The 19,128-nt window shown below is 40.6% G+C and overlaps 1 protein-coding gene across 1 annotated transcript in view; it reads left to right on the forward strand.

Moving 5' to 3' along the window:
- The first annotated feature begins 2,890 nt into the window (after window positions 1–2,890).
- The window catches only part of GPM6A (glycoprotein M6A), a 151,441-nt gene continuing 135,203 nt past the window's right edge, over window positions 2,891–19,128 (forward strand). The window contains exons 1-2 of the mRNA XM_030192218.1: window positions 2,891–2,921; window positions 17,989–18,181. Coding sequence (XP_030048078.1) covers window positions 2,891–2,921; window positions 17,989–18,181 — 224 coding nt within the window. The remainder of the gene's footprint in view (window positions 2,922–17,988; window positions 18,182–19,128) is intronic.

Consider the following 19,128-nt stretch of genomic DNA (forward strand, 5'->3'; position numbering starts at 1 on the left):
TATTAACATTTTTGCTTTTGTATATCACTTTTCATGGAAGTGAGTGTAACAAATAATGAACAAATATTACTACTAGTATTACGTCGGTGCCACCTAAAATTAAAGAGACAGCAATCCTGACTTCAGTGCCGGGCAAAATAGTGGAAACTATTATAAAGAATAAAACTATGGAACATATAGACAAACATGGTTTAATGGGACAGAGTCAGCATGGGTTCAGCTGAGGGAAGTCTTGCCTCACCGATTTGTTTCATTTCTTTGAAAGCATGAGTAAAAAATGTGGATAAGGGTGAATGGGTTGATGTAGTATATCTGGATTTTCAGAAAGCTTTTGATAAAGTTCTTCATGAGAGAATCCTGAGAAAAAGTCATGGCATAGGAAGCAATATTCTTCTGTGGATTAAGAATTGGTTATTGGACAGAAAACAGAGGGTAGGTTTAAATGGCCATTTTTATTAATGGAGGAGGGTAAATATTGGAGTGCCTCAGGGATCTGTATTGGGACCAGTGCTATTTAACATATTTATAAATCATCTGGAAATCAGAATGAAGAGTGAGGTGATTAAATTTGCAGATGTTATTCAAAGTTGTCAAAACACATGCAGATTGTGAAAAATTTCAAAAAGTCCTTAGGAGCCTGGAAGACTGGGCATCCAAATGGCAGCTGAAATTTAGTGTGGATAAATGCAAAGTGAGGCTCATTTGCAGGAATAATCCGATTCATAGTTACTTAATGCTAGGGTCCACCTTGGGAGTCAGCACCAAAGGAAAAGATCAAGGTGTCATTGTGACAACTGCATCATAACAAATCCTTCTAACAGCTTTACAAAGAGTGGAATTGAGGCAACAGGCTTATAATTAGACCATAGTCTAATATTGAGATAGACTTGGGGAAACCACTGCTTGCCCTGGAATTGGTAGCATGGAATGTTGCTACTTTTGGGGCTTCTGCCAGGTACTTATTGGCCACTGTTGGAAACAGGATACTGGGCTGAATGGACCAGTATGGCTATTCTTATGTTCTTATGTGGTTTCTCAAGATACTCCTTAGTCTGTCCTCTTTCACCTTCATCCTATGCCCTCTCATCCTAAAGCTTCCTTTCCAGTTGAAAGAGAATTGCCTTGTTTGTATTTACGCAACAGAGGTATTCAAATGTCTATCATATTTCCCCTCTCCTGTATTTCTTCCAGAGTATACACATTGAGATCTTTAAGTCTATCCCCGAATGCTTTTTGATGAAGGCCAGTGACCATTTTAGTACCTGCTCTCTGGACTGACTCCTGTTTATATCTTTTTGAAGGTGCAGTCTTCAGAACTGTATAAAATATTGTAAATAAGGTCTCACCAGAGACATCATCACCTCCTTTTTCCTACTGGCCAGTCCTTTTCCTATACACCCAAGCATCCTTGTAACTTTCGCCGTTACCTTTCCTGCCTGTTTGATCACTTTAAGATCATCACATATGATCACCCCCCCCCCCCCCCCAAAGTCCAGCTTCTCTTTCATGGACAGATGTACTCCATCCCATAAACTGTATCTCTCTCTCAGGTTTTTACAACCCAAATGCATGATCCTGCATTTTTTTAGCATTAAGTCTTAGCTGCCAAGTTTTGGATCATTCTTCAAGCTTTGCTAGTTCCTTCCTCATGTTATCCACACTATCAAGGGTGTCTACCCTATTGCAGATTGTGGTATCATCTGCAAAGAGGCAAGTCTTACCAGACAGCCGTTTGGCAAGGTTGCTTACAAAAATGTTAAAAAGAGCTGGCCCAAGAACCAAACCTTGCAGCACACCACTGGAAACCAGCATGCATTTCTTTATCCTTCCTAGTGGATGATAAATTTAGAGTTGTTTTGTTTAACTACATGATGAATTTTATGCAATAATCAGATGATCTTATTAATTCGGTTAATTTATTAACATGTGATGAGGCTCATTTTGAAAGCACATAGATTTACAAAGTTACAAAGGTTATTATTAGAAATCAAACAAAATAAAACATGGAAAAGAAAATAAGATGATACCTTTTTTATTGGACATAACTTAATACATTTCTTGATTAGCTTTCGAAGGTTGCCCTTCTTCCTCAGATCGGATTATTATGAAACTTTGTAAATCTATGTGCTTTCAAAATGAACATCATACTCCTGCTGGAATTCTGCATGACTGTGGAGCTCAGAATTTGCGCAGAAATCACCAGTCGCACAGAATGTAACATTTTTGCACAGAATCTGTGTTCTGCCTATGAGGGGAGCTGGCTAGCTGGCCTGTTTTCCCCACCACCACCACCACTATGAGCCTGTGGTGCTGGCTGGCTGGTTTCCCTGCCGCCCCTCTGAGCTCACAGTACTGGCTGGCTGGTTTCCCCACCACTCTCAAGCCTACCTGGGCACACCCTGGTGGTCTAGTGGCCTCTTTAGGAGCAGAAAAGTACCCCACTCTTTCCTGCCCACTGTCACTGCTCCTTCAGAATGGTCGCCAAGACTGCGGTGATCTCATGAGACTACCACAGGAAGTCTTGGTGGCCATTTGAAAAAAGCAGCGACACTGATGCAGAGCAGCGGCAGCAGTCAGGTCACACTCAGTCACCTCCTTTGTCCCATCACTATCCATAAAGCAGGAGAATACAGAGAAAGAAGCTGGTAAGACGTTAACACACCTGTCTTAGGATCCATTCCTTCTGAATCCTATTCAGAAGGAATGGATCCTAAGGAGCTTAGCCGAGATTGGGTGGCAGAGCCGGAGGCGGGGATAGTGCTGGGCAGACTTATACGGTCTGTGCCAGAACCGGTGGTGGGAAGCGGGGCTGGTGGTTGGGAGGCGGGGATAGTGCTGGGCAGACTTACATGTTACTATGATTCTATCCTGCCCTGAAGAGGTACTCCCAATGCTGCTCCTCCAGTCCTCCTACCTCACAGGTGAGTGCAGGGGCAGCTGAAAAAAAAAAACTGGATAGTTTGTGGGTGCATGGATGGAAGCAGGGAGCTATAAAAAAAGGTGGAGGAGGCTGTAATAAAAGGTGGATGTGATGGGTGGAGGGAGGGGCTGTAAAAAAAGGTGGATGCTGTGAAGGGGGCTGTAAAAAAAAAAGTGAATTCTGTGGAGGGAGGGGACTTTTAAAAGGTGGCTTCTATGGAGGGGTGGGTGGAGGGAGGGAGGGGCTGTAAAAAATGTGGATGCTATGTGTGGGTGCTGGGAGGGGGCTAGAAATAGATGGATGGTGCATGGGTGCAAGGAGGGGGCTGTTAAAAAATGGATGCTATGGGTGCTGGGAGGGGGATGGAAAAATATGGATGGGAGGGGGGCTGTAATGTTGGTTAAATTATGACAAACTTGAAGAATTTACAAGTTTTCTGCACAGAATTTTGAATTGTGCGCAGAATTTTTTTTTTTATAGTGCAGAATTCCTGCATTAGTACGTGGAGGAGCATAATCGAATGCGAACGCTTATCTCCATGGGTGTCTATGTCCAAAAACGAGTATGTGAAGAGGCGGGACAGACCGTATTTTTGAAAAAATGGACATTTTTCAGCTGGGCGTTTGTTTTTTTTAGCGATAATGGAAACTAAAAACGCCCAGCTCAAAAATGTCCTAATCCAAGCCATTTGGTCATGGGAGGGGCCAGGATTCGTAGTACACTCGCCCCCCCCCCCCCCCGACATGCCAGGACACCAACTGGGCACCCTAGAGGTCAGTGCAGTGGACTTCAGACAATGCTCCCACATTTTTTTTGTTACATTTGTACCCTGCGCTTTCCCACTCATGGCAGGCTCAATGTGGCAGACAATGGAGGGTTAAGTGACTTGCCCAGAGTCACAAGGAGCTGCCTGTGCCGGGAATTGAACTCAGTTCCTCAGGACCAAAGCCCACCACCCTAACCACTAGGCCACTCCTCCACTCCATGCATAGTTCCCTTACCATGGGTGCTGAGCACCCAACCCCCCTCCCCCAAAACCCACTACCCACAAATGTACAACACTACCATAGCTCTTAGGGGTGAAGGGGGCACCTACATGTGGTTACAGTGGGTTTTGGAGACCTCCCATTTTTCAGCACAAGTGTTAAAGGTAGGGGGGGATGGGCCTGGGTCCACCTGGCTGAAGTGCACTGCAGTACCCACTAAAAGTGCTCCAGGGACCTGCATACACCCAGGCCTCTAGGACTTGTTGCTGCTATATAACATTGGCACAGCAGTTGACACCTGAAGACTAATCTCTCCGAAAACGTCCTTTATTGGAATAAGCACGCTTACTCACAGTTAACTGCAGATCAGAGGTTGTGCCCCACTGGCAATGAGTCTCCCTGGTACTGAGATGAGCAGTAGGTCAGAGCTGGCAGAATGGTGTACAATGCCCTCTTTCAGCCACATTCAAGGTAAGAACTAAGTTCTGTAACGTGGCTAACACGTGAAAGGGATCTAAAAACTGGCTAACAAAAATGGCTACTACCTCATGGACTACCGGAAACAAAACAGGGCACACTCTGACCCAGTAAGCAGGGGGAAAAGCATCATGGGAGTAGAGCCTACCAACATCGTGAGCATTTGCCACAAGCTACTGGAATCACGGAGCCCAATACCCTACACCCACCACAATGCATTGCTGATGTGACTCTGCAGTGCCCTTAACAGAAAAGGTGTCACACTCACCCGAGAGCCACATTAGAACCAGGGAAAGTTCTGTCACAGGATAGAACACATTCTGCTGTTATGGAGGTGGGTACGGCATTTGAGGCTGGCATACAGGCTGGAAAAAAAGTTTTTAAAGTGGGTTTTTTTTGGTGGGAGGGGGTTAGTGACCACTGGGGGAGTCAGGGGAGGTCATCCCCAATTCCCTCCTGTGGTCATCTGGTCAGTTGGGGCACTTTTTGGGGACTTGTTCGTGAAAAAAAAGGGTCTACAAAAAGTGACCCAAAATCACGGTAAATACGGCTTTTTTTTCGATTATCAGCTACGCCCCATCTCTCCTCGACCGATAACCACGCCCCAGTTCCGCCTTCACCATGACTCTGAACGCCCCTGTCAACTTTACCCGTTTCCGCGACGGATTGCAGTTGGAAACGTCCAAAATCGGCTTTCAATTATAACGATTTGGGCGCCCACGGGAGAAAGACGCCCATCTCCCAATTTGGGTCGCAATATAGGCGTTTTTCTCTTTCGATTATAAGCAGGATAGTATATCTTGTGGAATAAACATAAACAAAAAAGTTTGCTTTATAACAAAATACATTTTATCTAATATAGGGCCCTGTTTACTAAGGTGCACTAGCGTTTTTAGCGTGTGTTAAAAATTAGCGTGCACTATTGCTAGAGACACCCATAGGAATATATGGGTGTCTCTAGCATTAGCGTGCGCTAAAAACAGTAGCGTACCTACAGCGCAGCTTAGTAAACAGGGCCCATAGAATATAAAACAATTTATGAAAGATGCCTAACATAGCAAATGTAAATAAAGAAAAATAGACATAAAATTTGAAAAGAACTAGGTCACAGAAAATTATTAAACAATAAAGCAAGTTTGACAGCTAGCAATGCCTCAACTGAGTTTTGTATTGTGATTTCCATATTAGCCCATGTGAGATAAAGGTCAAACAAGTTATAGGTGATACATTTTTAAAGGATTAATTTAATACATCTATGATTAGCTTTCATCTGTTATCTTCCCTACATCCAGTCACTGAGTGAATAGCACAGTTAACATTTGAACTCTGCTGGGATATAACTGTGATGTTTCTTCACTGTCCTGATGAAAGGAGAATAACTAAAATAAAAAACTAGTCACAGATGTTACAATTTAGTTCTTTAGAAAAAGATATCACCAGCACCTTGTTTAACAATAGTTCTAAACTTTTGGAAGTGTAAAAATGAACAAGCTTGCAAGGATGTGTGAATTATTTAAGCATGAATTCACACCAGTCAGATCGCAACCTATTCACATTAACATTTTTTAAAATTTAATATTTATAGTAGCTCATGTTTTTCCAGTGGTGTTTCAAGATGAGTTGTATTCAGGTACATTAGGTAATTCCCTGTCCCTAGAGGGCTTACAATCTAAGGGGTATGTTTACTAAAGGGTGTTAAGACCTTAACATGTGATAACAGGGTTACTGCATGACTGCATTAAGACATTCTGTGGTAATATACTGTTAGCATACACATGAGGGATTTTTTTCTGGGAAAAGGCATGGCATGGGCATGGAAATATTATCCTGATAGTGCATCCTAGGTAATATGCATTGATGTGATAACAGCTGAGATAATGCTGAATAACTTAGCGCCTCCTACATTGGAGACACTATCAGGGGAATTTTTGAAAGAGAAGGGCGCACATCTTCCGACACAAATCGGGAGATGGGCATCCTTCTCAGGGTCGCCCAAATTGGCATAATGGAAAGCTGATTTTGGGCGCCCTCAACTGCTTTCCGTCGCGGGGACGACCAAAGTTCATGGGGGCGTGTCGGCACCGTACCGAAGGTTGGACTGGGGCGTGATTAAGAGATGGGTGTCCTCGGCCGATAATAGAAAAAAGGAGGGTGGCCCTGACGAGCATTTGGCCAACTTTACTTGGTCCATTTTTTTTCACGACCAAGCCTCGAAAAGGTGCCCGAACTGACCAGATGACCACCAGATGGAATCGGGGATGACCTCCCTTTACTCCCCCAGTGGTCATCAACCCCCTCCTACCCCCCCAAAAAAATTTTAAAATATTTTTCCAGCCTCTATGCCAGCCTCAAATGTCATACCCAGCTCCATCACAGCAGTATACAGGTCCCTGGAGCAGTTTTTAGTGGGTGCAGTGCACTTGAGGCAGGCGGACCCAGGCCCATCCCCCTCTACCTGTTGCACTTGTGGTGGTAAATGTGAGCCCTTCAAAACCCACCACAAGCCCACTGTACCCACATGTAGGTGCCCCCCTTCAGCCATAAGGGCTGTGGTAGTGGTGTACAGTTGTGGGGAGTGGGTTTGGGGGGATTTTGGGGGGCTCAGCACACAAGGTAAGGGAGCTATGCACCTGGGATCAATTTATGAAGTCCACTGCAGTGCCCCCTAGGGTGCCCGGTTGGTGTCCTGGCATGTTAGGGGGACCAGTGCGCTACAAATTCTGGCTCCTCCCAATACCAAATGACTTGGATTTGGTCGTTTTTTAGATGGGCGTCCTCGGTTTCCATTATTGCCGAAAACTGGGGACGACCATCTCTAAGGTCGACCTAAATGTTGAGATTTTGGCGTCCCCAACTGCATTATCGAAACGAAAGATGGACGCCCATCTTGTTTCGATAATATGGGTTTTCCCGCCCTTCGCAGCGTCGTCCTTACAGATGGGTGTCCTTAAAGATGGTTGTCCCCTTCGAAAATGCCCCTCCACGTGCCCAATTCTATATATGGTGCCTCAAATTAACATGCGCTAAATAATTATGTCTAAGTGTATTCTAAATACCATGCATAAATCTACAAGTGGTATTTACAATACGCTTAGGTGTAGTTACTGTGACTGAATCTACGCATGTCCATTTACGCCAATGAAAATCTGGTGTAAATCCCTGCACGTAGATTTACATGCACTGGTCCATATTTTATAACACTGTGCATAGATTTTGGAATGCCCATGAAACACCCATTTCCTTGTCCCTAACCATGCCTCTTTTTGCCTGTGCATGTTAGAATTTAGGCACAGTACATGACAGAATACAATTAGCAATGTACGAGCATAAATTCTAATTTTTGACTATTAGTGCTCGTTGTTGCTTGTTAAGAGCTGTTAACAACGTTTAACAGCTTGTTAAAACAATCTATGCATGCAGTTATAAAATATGCCTAGATTTCTACACAGAATCGCACATAACTCTAGGCACGCTATATAGAATCCGTAGGTAAGTGCTCCTGCATTAAATCCTGCTGTTAACATGTGCTGACTACATTAGTGTACAACCTGCATAAAATTTTCCTAAAAAAAATAGCATTAGATTTGCAGTTAACGCTTCCTACATCCCACGTTAGCTCCTTTATTAAACATACCCTAAGTTTGTACCTGAGGCAAAAATCAAGCCACATTTCCCCAAAATCCACTAGAACAATACACCTCATTTTTATAACTTTCTTTAAATTAGTCCCCTTAAGGGCCCTTTTATTAAGGTGTGTCGGAGCCTACGCGTATCCAGCTCATATCAAATTGGCACTACTGCCCAGCTAATGCATGCCCCAGGCGATAATTCAAGTTTTGGCATGCGCCCAAAACACGCAGTAGAAAATATTTTCTATTTTGTACCGTGGGGCGCTTACCCGGCACTAATCGGCAGTTGGTGTGTACTGGACACTTACCACCCAGTTAGCGTGTGAGACCTTACCACTAAGTCAATGAATGGCGTTAAGGTCTCAGGCCGAAAATGGATGCGTGCTGGTTTTCATTTTGCTGCACATCCATTTTCCATCATAATTTTAGAAAATCCCTTTTTTTCAGGTGCGCTCAGGAAATGGACCAGCACGCACCCAAAACATGGGCCTATACCAGCGCAGGACACTTAGTAAAAGGGCCCCTTATTTTCTAACTCATCTTACTCTCTTATATATCTCTATGTTCTTAACTTTCTAACTCCTCATACTCTCTTAGGGGTCTTATACAAAGCCACGCTAATGTTTTTAGCTCACGGTAATAATCAGCTGGCAGTAAATGCTGAGACACCCATTATATTCCTATGGGCTTCTCGGCGTTTACCCATAGCTGATTTCTACTGTGAGCTAAAAACGCTACTGCGGCTTAGTAAAAGACCTCATTACCCAGTGTACCTGAATGTAACTCATCTTTTGCTACTACTGAAAAGGTGTGAGCAAAATCTAAATCTAAATTTTTTTTTAAAATGACATATCAATATGTTCCATCTTTGCTTACACCCTACGCTGTCTATTAAATGTTTTATTAGGTATCGTGTTGACATTGTAAATAGGATACCATACTTTGTATTGTTTTTGAATATTTTTACTGCTGTAATTGTCTATTACTTATGTTTCTATACATCAATGTGGTAATAGCATTGTAGAAACAAAGTTGCACTCTTCCTATGCAACTTTAATCATAATGAGAGAGAAAAGCAGCATGTTTTGGATGAAAAAGCCTTTGTATGTCTGTAGTCCAAATTTACTTTTAATTTTAAAACTAAACAGAACCAATCTTTATCGGCTACAAAAAACCTCCAGCATTTGCACTGCTTTATTTCTCCTCTTCAATGATTATCTGCTTTTTTTATTTTATTTTTTCATATTTTAAAATGTATAGCACTTATCTTTTAAATCCACATCTGATAGGGTCCCGTTTTATCTGTCTCTGTCTTCAGGCTTTATCAAGGAATGTATCGTGCCATACTCCTGCAAAATATTCAAACCCAGCATTCTTCTTCCTCGCTGGTTTTTGTGATATTTTCTCATCGTTTTTCAAATTTGGAAGTCGGGGCTTGTTTGAGGACAAACAAAACTGTAACAGTTGGCATTGATAGAGAACAGAGATTGCAAAACTTGTGCCCTTGCGCTCATAGAATAAGTGACTTGGCAATAATATTTTCCATTTTCAACTCACAGGTCACAAGCGACATCATAAAAATTGCTAGTCTGGAAAGGCAGTTTGTTTTTCATTTCATTTGGAAGGGACACTTGTCATTATAAGGCATCAATGTTTCTAAAGGAGTCACTCAGGGGTCCTTTTACTAAGGTGCGCTAACGGATTTAGCACACAGTAACAAATTAGTGGGGTCCTTTTACTAAGGTGCACCGAAAAATGGGCTGTGCTAGTGTAGGCGCATATTTTGGGTGCGTGCAGATCCATTTTCATCGTGCCTGTAAAAAAGGCCTTTTTAAGTTTTTGCCAAAACTGGACGTGTGGCAAAATAAAAATTGGCGCATGTCCATTTTGGGTCTGAGATCTTACCGCCAGCCAGTGACTTAGCAGTGAGGTCTCATGTGGTAACCGTGCAGTAATCCTCTATGCATGTAGAATGACAATTACCACCTGGTTTCTGCCACGTCCAGGGAAAGAAAAATTATTTTCCAGCGCGTGTAGCGGACACACATAAAAAATGAAATTACCGCCCAGGCCTTGCAGTAGCCAGGTGGTAACTCCAAATTGACGTGCGTTGGGCTCGTGTAGGCGCCTACATGGTTTAGTAAAAGGGCTCTTAGTGTGTGTTAACTGCTAAAAAGCCCATAGGTGTACAATAAGCATATCCTAAATTAATTAGCACACCTTAGTAAACACTGCAGCCAGACTCATATTAGATAAAACAAAATATGAAAGTGCTAAACCCTTGCGAGAAAAGCTGCACTGGCTTCCACTCAAAGAATGCATTACGTTCAAAATATGCACCCTAGTTGACAAAATCATTCACGGAGACGCCCCAGCCTACATGTCGGACCTGATAGACTTACCACCCAGGAATGCTAAAAAATCATCCCGCACATTCCTAAATCTTCACTTTCCCAACTGTAAAGGTCTAAAATACAAACTAACGCATGCATCAACATTTTCCTACCTGAGCACACAATTCTGGAACACACTGCCGTGCAACCTAAAAATGATCTATGAACTAACTACCCAAGATCCTTCTGTTATATTAAATGTATATTTTCTTATATACTTCCACTATTCATGATGTATTGTAGGCCACATTGAGCCTGCAAAAAGGTGGGAAAATGTGGGATACAAATGCAATAAATAAATAAATGTACTCCTCAGTGAGTAAAAATGACATGTGCAATAAAATTTCCAAAATCCTAGTTTTTTCTCAACTATAAGAATTCAGATTACATGCATTTCCCTAGTCTGTTAGTAATTATTTGATAATAACAATGTTAAGGGAATGGAATATTATTTGCTTTGCTCATATGTCTTTTCCATTTCTCCTGAAAATTATTTCTGTGTCATATTTTGGAGTTTACGATGCATTGATGAAGATTGGCAACACATTGGTTATGAGACCTGGCAACAAATTAGTTATGAGAAAGATTAATATTGTTTGTCTTGTATCCTCTTCAGATAGTTGTGGGTTTTTCAAGGCTGCCAGCCTAGACTTTTATGCACTCTTGTCGGAGATGTTTGAAGCTGGATTGAATGGAATTTTGAGTAGATGTACAATTCCTCCAGTCAATATGTAATGCATAGTTTTATATGATTAATGGAAAAATTGAGTGAACAAACTATGCAATCATTTTACTAAAAGGTGCTACCTCATTATTGCATGCTAGCAAGCATTAGTACAAGTTATTTACTGTAGGTGCCAGTATATGGAATGGGACCCATTTACAAATAATGTGCATTAATTCGACAGCACACTTTAGTAAATCTAGCCCTATATTTAAAAATAATTATATTCTATGAGGTATCTATAGTTTGCAAATAAACAAATTAGCTTATATTTTTACTGTTCTACCTCCAATAAACAGTTAAATCATTAATGAGGACAACACAAAGTGAACAAGCAGTTTACTTCTGAATACGCCTCCATGTTTCTGAGGCTAGAAGAAATTTGCTGTTGCCCATAAATCATGAATTAATTTCTTTCCTTGCATAACAGCTGAAATAACATCATCATCACAGCTATATGTTAGGGTACATCCCTCTGAAAGAAGTGCTCACAGGTGTAGAGTTTCCAGTGTTTGTCACCTTTGCTTCACATTTCCTCATTTCCACATGGAGATACTTAAGCAGCAGTCGAGGGTCCCTGGTGAGCACTTCACTAATGACACTGAATTTTTAAAGATTTATTTATCTCATTAATTGTTATCTAGAGTATTAGTACATCCTTTTATTGGTACTTATTTCTATATCCTACTTTGCGTCATGGGAACAAACTACACTTATTTCGGCAATTGTTTTTTCAGTTTTTTTTTCTTTTTCCCAGCTTCAAGTTAAATTTGCATGAAATCTACTCTAATGCACTATGAGAATTCAATGAGCATGAGATGCCAATGATTCTTGCTCTGCAGTGTATGCAAGGGTCCCTTAGGAGTCCTTTTATCAATCTGTGGTAAGCGCTAGCACACACTTACCACAACTTAAAATGGTTTTCTTAAAGGTGTGCTCAGGCATCTTGAGGTAAATTCATAATCTGCGCATGTTACTTGCGTGCTAACAAATATATATATATTTTTGCGTGGAGGGGCATATCTGGATAGTGAACATTTCTGTGCTATTCGGTTAATTACCACACTCTAATTGATTAGCATAGGATTAGCACATGAGCCGTTACTGCCTACAAAATAGGTATCAGTAAGTGCTAACATGATAATTTTTTTAATGGCCAAGCACTAATGACATATATAATGTGCTGTAGAAATGAAGGAACAAAATAAAGTGACATAGTTCTTCAAAAATAGGGAGGAAAAGACCTCGTAATGACCAGAATCCACAATCACTCCTGTTGAGTTGCATTGAGAGGTAGCTAAGGAAGTTAATACACAGTGATAATAGGTGGCTGGGTCTCCAGAAGAAGTCGTCACAAAACGGGTCCCCTTTGGGACCTCAGCCTAGTAGATGACTCAGTAAACCGGTGAGTCAAGCAACTGTGCACCGCTTATTAAGTTAAGTACTTTCTATCTGCCTGTTTAATGGATGTCAGTTTAGAAAATAAAGTCATTACGTTTTTTTTTATCCACTAAATGAACTATTGAAGACTCATCTCTTCGAAAAAATCTATCGAAAGAATCAAAACACATGAAGTCCACGCACACTGTTAGTAATACATCAATACATTCTCATCTGTACTCTCATCCCCCGTAATTTTAACACAGTTAAACCTTAATCTACAGGTAAAAATGCTATACCCGAACGTTTTCGTGCTATTGTTCTATAGTCCTATCAGTATCCGTTGTTCTTCCTTTGTTCCATTGTTCTGTTCCATTGTACTATTCCCCTTAACGATACGTAGACTCTGTTTTAAACTCAATGCCTCACAATGTAACCATAATCAAGCTGTAACAAATTGTACTTCCATCAATACAATGTATTGTAAGCCACACTGAGCCTGCAAATAGGTGGGAAAATGTGGGATACAAATGCAATAAAATAAATAAATAAATAAAATAAATAAATACATTACTTTGGGAGGTTTTTCTGACCTATGATTATTTATGGACAGACCACATGTTAAAACAGTTGCAACAGGAGTGATTGTGGATTCTGGTCGTTATGGGGTCTTTTCCTCCCTATTTTTGAAGAACTATATCTTTGAAGAACTCTATTTTGTTCTTGCACTTCTACAGTACATTATATTTACCATTGTTCACTTTAGATAAGCTCTTTTTTTTATTGATGGTATATTGATCCTTGATAATTAGTTGCAGGCACTAATGGCAACATTAGTGCATGACCATTAATGAAAAAAAAGGAACTTTGGCCATTTTACTGCAGCTTAGTAAAAGAACCCCTTAGTTTCCACATTTCAGTAGACAAGGCAATTACTAGATACTGTGATTTTCTTCTTGTTGTGGTGGATTTGTAGAAAACAACTGTCAGTCTTCCACCCATTGATCTCCTCTGTATCTGCTGCAGTCACCAAACCCTCTAATCCTAATCCCTAACTTTGCTCCATCTCTTGACTTCCAAGGCTGTTGGCTCAACCCATGGGTTTCCACTTTTGCTGGCTCTAGTCAGCTTCTCCACATGATTCACTGTAAGAATACTCAAGCAGCTATATCAGTAGTTGGTAGTGAATAATGTTAAGGAAGAATTAAGTTGTTTGGTTGTACAAGGAAAAGGAAAAAACAAGGAATGATGAATGACAGACTAGAGGAGAAGATGGAATAAGGCAGTGCTTCCCAAGTCCAGTCTTGGAGTATAGTTGAAGACACAGTGGCATCAGATGTTAATAAGAAAAAAGCTATACGATTTCTTATAGTGCACAACTATTTCAGATCAAAGCTTACAATGCAGCATCAATCATTTGCCAAATGATTGATGCTACATTGTAAGCTTTGATATGAAATAAGTTCTGCCATATTTCACATTTCTCTCCATATTTTGGTTTTACTAGTTGGGTTTCTGCCAGGTATTTGTGACCTGAATTGGCCACTGTTGGAAGCAGGATAGTGGGCTAGATGGACCATTGATCTGACCCAGTATGGCTATTCCTTATGATTTTCTGTACTCTGGTTTAAACTGTATGCCACTCACCCATTGAAAGGGCAGAACATAATGCCTAAAGGAAAAATATTTAATTATTAAAAGGAGACCCGGGAAAGGACAAGCATTCCTACCCAAATCCATACATCAGCAGCTCGATAGGAGGGAAGCCAGTTGGTCAGCTGAGCATGCTCAGAATGGTGCTTGTATATGGATTCATACATGCATAGGGCGTGAGGAAAAAGTAGCACCCGCCTCCAATCCCAAACTTCACTGCTGTGGTCAGCGTTCTCCCTGCTCCAGCACATTTTGTCTCTCCCTGGGTCCTTCTCCTGCAGGAGTGGCAGAGGACCATGGAGTGACTGTGGAGTACTTGGAACAATGAAGAACTGTCAGGACTGACAGTTCCAGACCACCCGTTAAATTTTCTACGGTAAAGGTAGGGGCTGCTTCTGTGCATCGCTCTGAAAATGGCCGTGCATTGCTTTGAATATACATTTGAATGCTTAATAGTTCATTTAAATAGATTATATGGGTGTCTCTAGCATTTAGCGCAAGCTAATCATTAACACACACTAAAAACGCTACTGCGCCTTTGTAAAAGACCCCCTTATGCAGTTATCGCCAAGTTCTGATCTCTTAAGTGCTTTGAAATAATCAACTTGTCATTAGTTATCTGGCAACCTTACATGCTTAATAGTCTTAGTATAAATAGAGGAAACAGGTCATCCAGTAAGCCTGTCAAAGAAACTTCTATGAGTTAGGAGAAAAATGCCTCTAGAAGCTCCTTTTCCACAAATTACGCAGATAAAAGGCTAGGGCTTCTTCATCATTGGCGAAAAACCCCCTTCAATGGTAATTGCTAGCCTTCTAGTCTTAATATTAAGAGCCTCTATCTTAATTTAAAGAGAGGTACTTAGCTCAAAGCACATATCTTCTTTCGGGCACTTTGGTGTTCCTGACCGTGGTCAACGTTGGCCTCCGTTTCGCCATTTGGGCCATTTAATGGCGAAACGGAGGCCAACGTTGACCACGGTCAGGAACACCAAAGTGCTTGAAAGAAGATATGTGCTTTGAGCTAAGTACATCTCTTTAAATTAAGATAGAGGCTATTAATATTAAGACTAGAAGGCTAGCAATTACCATTGAAGGGGTTTTTTCACCAATGATAAAGAAGCCCTAGCTCTTTATCCGCGTAATTTGTGGAAAAGGAGCTTCTAGAGGCGTTTTCCTCCTAGCTCATAGAAGTTTCTTTGACAGGTTTACTGGTTGACCTGTTTCCTCTATTTATATTAAGAATATTGTTCATGAATGGAAACTTGTTCCCTGGTATATTTATAGTTAACCTTACATGCTTAACAGAGTAAAAGAATAAATAGTATCCTTTAAACAGTTTTTTCAGTTGTCTGTGGTTCTACTTAAGGTATCTAAGCCATGAGGTGAATGAAACAATATTAATAAATAAAGCCAGATTGTCAACAGCCACATATTATAGTACAAATATTTATATTCCTCCACTCAAAGTATTATTTTTCACCAAATTTTGTTCAGCAAATATAAATACGAAAGACGGTAATGGTATAAACCAAAGCATGACACAAATATATTTGTCAATGATGCCTTTTACTCAGTCTAGAAACTGACTGACTTGTTGCACTGAAATGCTGAGATTTAGGGGCCCTTTTACTAAGCTGCGTAAGCATCTACGTGCACCCAATGCATACCAAAATGGAGTTACCGCCCGACTACCGTGTGGCTCTTGCGGTAATTTCATTTTTGGCGCGTGACCGATACACATGTCTAATTTTTTTTTTTAATTTTCAGGCACGCGTAATGGACACACGCCAAGTGGCATTTGACACACATAGGTCATTACCGCCCAGATTCTTTACCACTAGGTCAATGGCTTGGCGGTAAGGTCTCAGACCCAAAATGGGCGTGCGGCAATTTTGATTTTGCTGCACGTCCATTTTCGGCAAAAAAGGCCTTTTTTACAAGTGCGCTGAAAATGGATTGGTGTGCACCCAAAACTCACGCCTACACTACTGCAAGGCATTTTTCAGCACGCCTTTGTAAAAGGACCGCTTAGTTAGCACTATGAATGATCAATCATTTTCCAAAATATATAATATTGATTCTAACATGCTAGGATTCTGGTCTACAGTAAAAGGAGAAATAGATCCAGAAAACTAAACATACAACAACTGTTTAAATACAGTTAATGTAATTCCACAGTGCGCTATTTGACAAGCAAATCAATCTACATGAAAGTCAATTATCACAACAGAGGACTAAAGGCAGCCTTGTAAAACAGTCATCATTGCAACACAGAACATCCTGAATTTTACCAACTGATGCATGCTGCTATCCTACGGTTTGATTAATGAAGTAGCCAAATAACACAGGCTAAGCTTCAGATAAGATATTTCCTATCCACTTTCCAAAGCAGACATGAATTTTTTGATGCAGCCTTGAGGAGGCAGGTTTCACAAAGTACCTGAAATTAGTATTAGCTTTCCAAAATACATGTATCCTGTCAAACCTTAGCTAGTTTCCATGTAAGGTTTTCTTGTAAAATTTGTCCTCTTTCCATCATGTAGGAGCTTAGAACACTGTCATAAATATTTTTAATGAGTGATGAATACCATATATGACATTTAACAAAGGTGATGATCAATTATAGCAGAGAAAAATGATCTTAAACTAAGCTGAAATAATGATATTGAAAAACTCAGAGTTCCTAGTGGAAAGATGCCCTTTTTTCCACATAGAGATAAGGTTTCTAGCATAGACATCGCTACAGGGGTGGCATGGGGTGGCAAGCACCACTCCCAAAAAATGGCATGTCATCCCTTTGCCACCCCAACTAGATCAAGCACTACCTAACTAGGAAATAGTTAGGAAATAACTAGGAAATATTATTTGTATCAGTTCCTTGCAGTTATGACACCTACTATATTCTGTATCCACTGCTGATCATTAGTAAATGAAGTGGTAGAAGTGGCTACAGGAAACAGCTGAACAGAAGCATTCATTCTTCTTTCAGTTGGCAATTGGAATACATTACAGCAGGCACAATTATTTTTTCTGTTTCATGCCTGACTAGGAGATATTACAAAAAACAGAAGAAACTAGTCTTCGCAAGGATATCAACAAGAAACAAAACAGCGAAGATGATTAACAAAAACAAAAAATAAAAATAAAAAATATGTATTAAAAACGTAAAAATTAATCATAAAATATATATTTAAAAAATAAATCCACCAAGATCAAAAATTACATAAAAAAGATGACACTTTGGATGTAAAAATGAAGAATCAGCTTTATTAGCCAAACGGTAGCAGGGAGAAAGGGACTCGACACAGCTGTGTTTCGGCCGTACTGGCCTGCGTCAGGAGTCTTCTCTGCCGTATGTTGATTATTAATTCTATCCAAATGTGAAAACAATATGTGTGTCTTACCAATGAATTGAAGTTATAGCGCTCAATTATACTCGAAACGGAGTCAAGCGGAGAAAATCGGAGCAGCGTCTCTGATCTATGCATAGTTTGTTTATTTTTGTATTTCTTAAATTTTGGGTTCTACTCTAAACCAGCTGTGCCCTATCGTTTTCCTTATTAATGTGTAATCTGCCAAATAATGTATCATGTCCATAATTGTATTGGTATGACACTCCAGCATCTCATGTGGATGTGGAGGACGGGTGAAGGGAGAGTGGTGTTCTGCCCAAAAAGTATGCTAGTCTAGTCTAGGGGTCAGTCATGTTTCATACCATCAAATGAATTTTCTGTCATCTACTTGGTTTGCAGGATTCAATTCTAGGATTTCTATGGAAAACACATAAGTAAAATAGTTGTTGAAATCATATTCCTGTCTTTTCTAGGGTGCTTTGAATGCTGTATCAAGTGTTTGGGGGGAATTCCATATGCCTCGCTGATTGCCACTATCCTGCTGTATGCTGGAGTTGCTCTGTTCTGTGGCTGTGGCCATGAGGCACTTTCAGGAACTGTCAACATTCTGCAGAACTACTTTGAGATGGCAAGAGGCGCCGGGGACATTATTGATGTCTTTACTATGTAAGTCTATTTTACAATTTGTAATAACTTCCTCATTTGTTGTTAAAAATGGCTTGGAAGAAAATTAGATTCTTGCAGTATTTATTAGTATAGTATTGATCAGCTTGTTACAATTGTGAAAACAAAACACTACATCACTAGACAAAGAATATTAGGATATATATATATATATATATATATATATATATATATATATATATATATATATATATATATATATATATATATATATATATATTGCTGCCAGTGGGGGGTGGTGCTCGACGGTAACTGGGCAGTGTGTGGTGCTGCCCGATTCTGCCAGTTAAGTTCTAGCACTACAAAATTAGGACATATTTTTGTAGTGCCAGTGGAACTTTTCTAGACATTTTGGGATACATTTTCAGTATGACATCTAAGTGGCACTCCATGAGCTGCTATTGGACCCGCACAAATCTATCCAATATTGAAAACAAGGTATTCCACCTAATTCTATTACTGGTTGCCTAACTGTAGGCACCATGCCCACTCTTATTTTTGTAGAATACTGGCATGCATGTGGGTAAGTGTGCACTTACATGTGAATTAGACACATATAGAATGTGATGGCAGCACTGTTCCCTCTGAGTGGGAGTCCTCCACCTCTAGTCCTACCAGTAGAGGGCACTGTTTCACTATCACATTTTCAAAAGTGAGAGACAGGCAAGCTCTGCAGGACTTCTGGGAACCTGCCTGACCCTAATGATGGAAGACACAATATTGAAGCACCACCCCCCACTGGCAGCAGTTGGAGGACTCCTGCTCAGCTTAGAGAGAATAGTGGATGGCAGATAAAGGCCATGTGGCCTATCCAGTCTGCCCATCTGTATCATCCGCTATATTTTCCTCCCTCTAAGAGATCCCACACATGCTTTCTTGACTTTAGACACAGTCTCCTGTTATAAAGAGCATCAGCACACTCAAAGTTG

Source organism: Microcaecilia unicolor, chromosome 2 (assembly GCF_901765095.1).
Source record: "Microcaecilia unicolor chromosome 2, aMicUni1.1, whole genome shotgun sequence".
Classification (NCBI taxonomy): domain Eukaryota; kingdom Metazoa; phylum Chordata; class Amphibia; order Gymnophiona; family Siphonopidae; genus Microcaecilia; species Microcaecilia unicolor.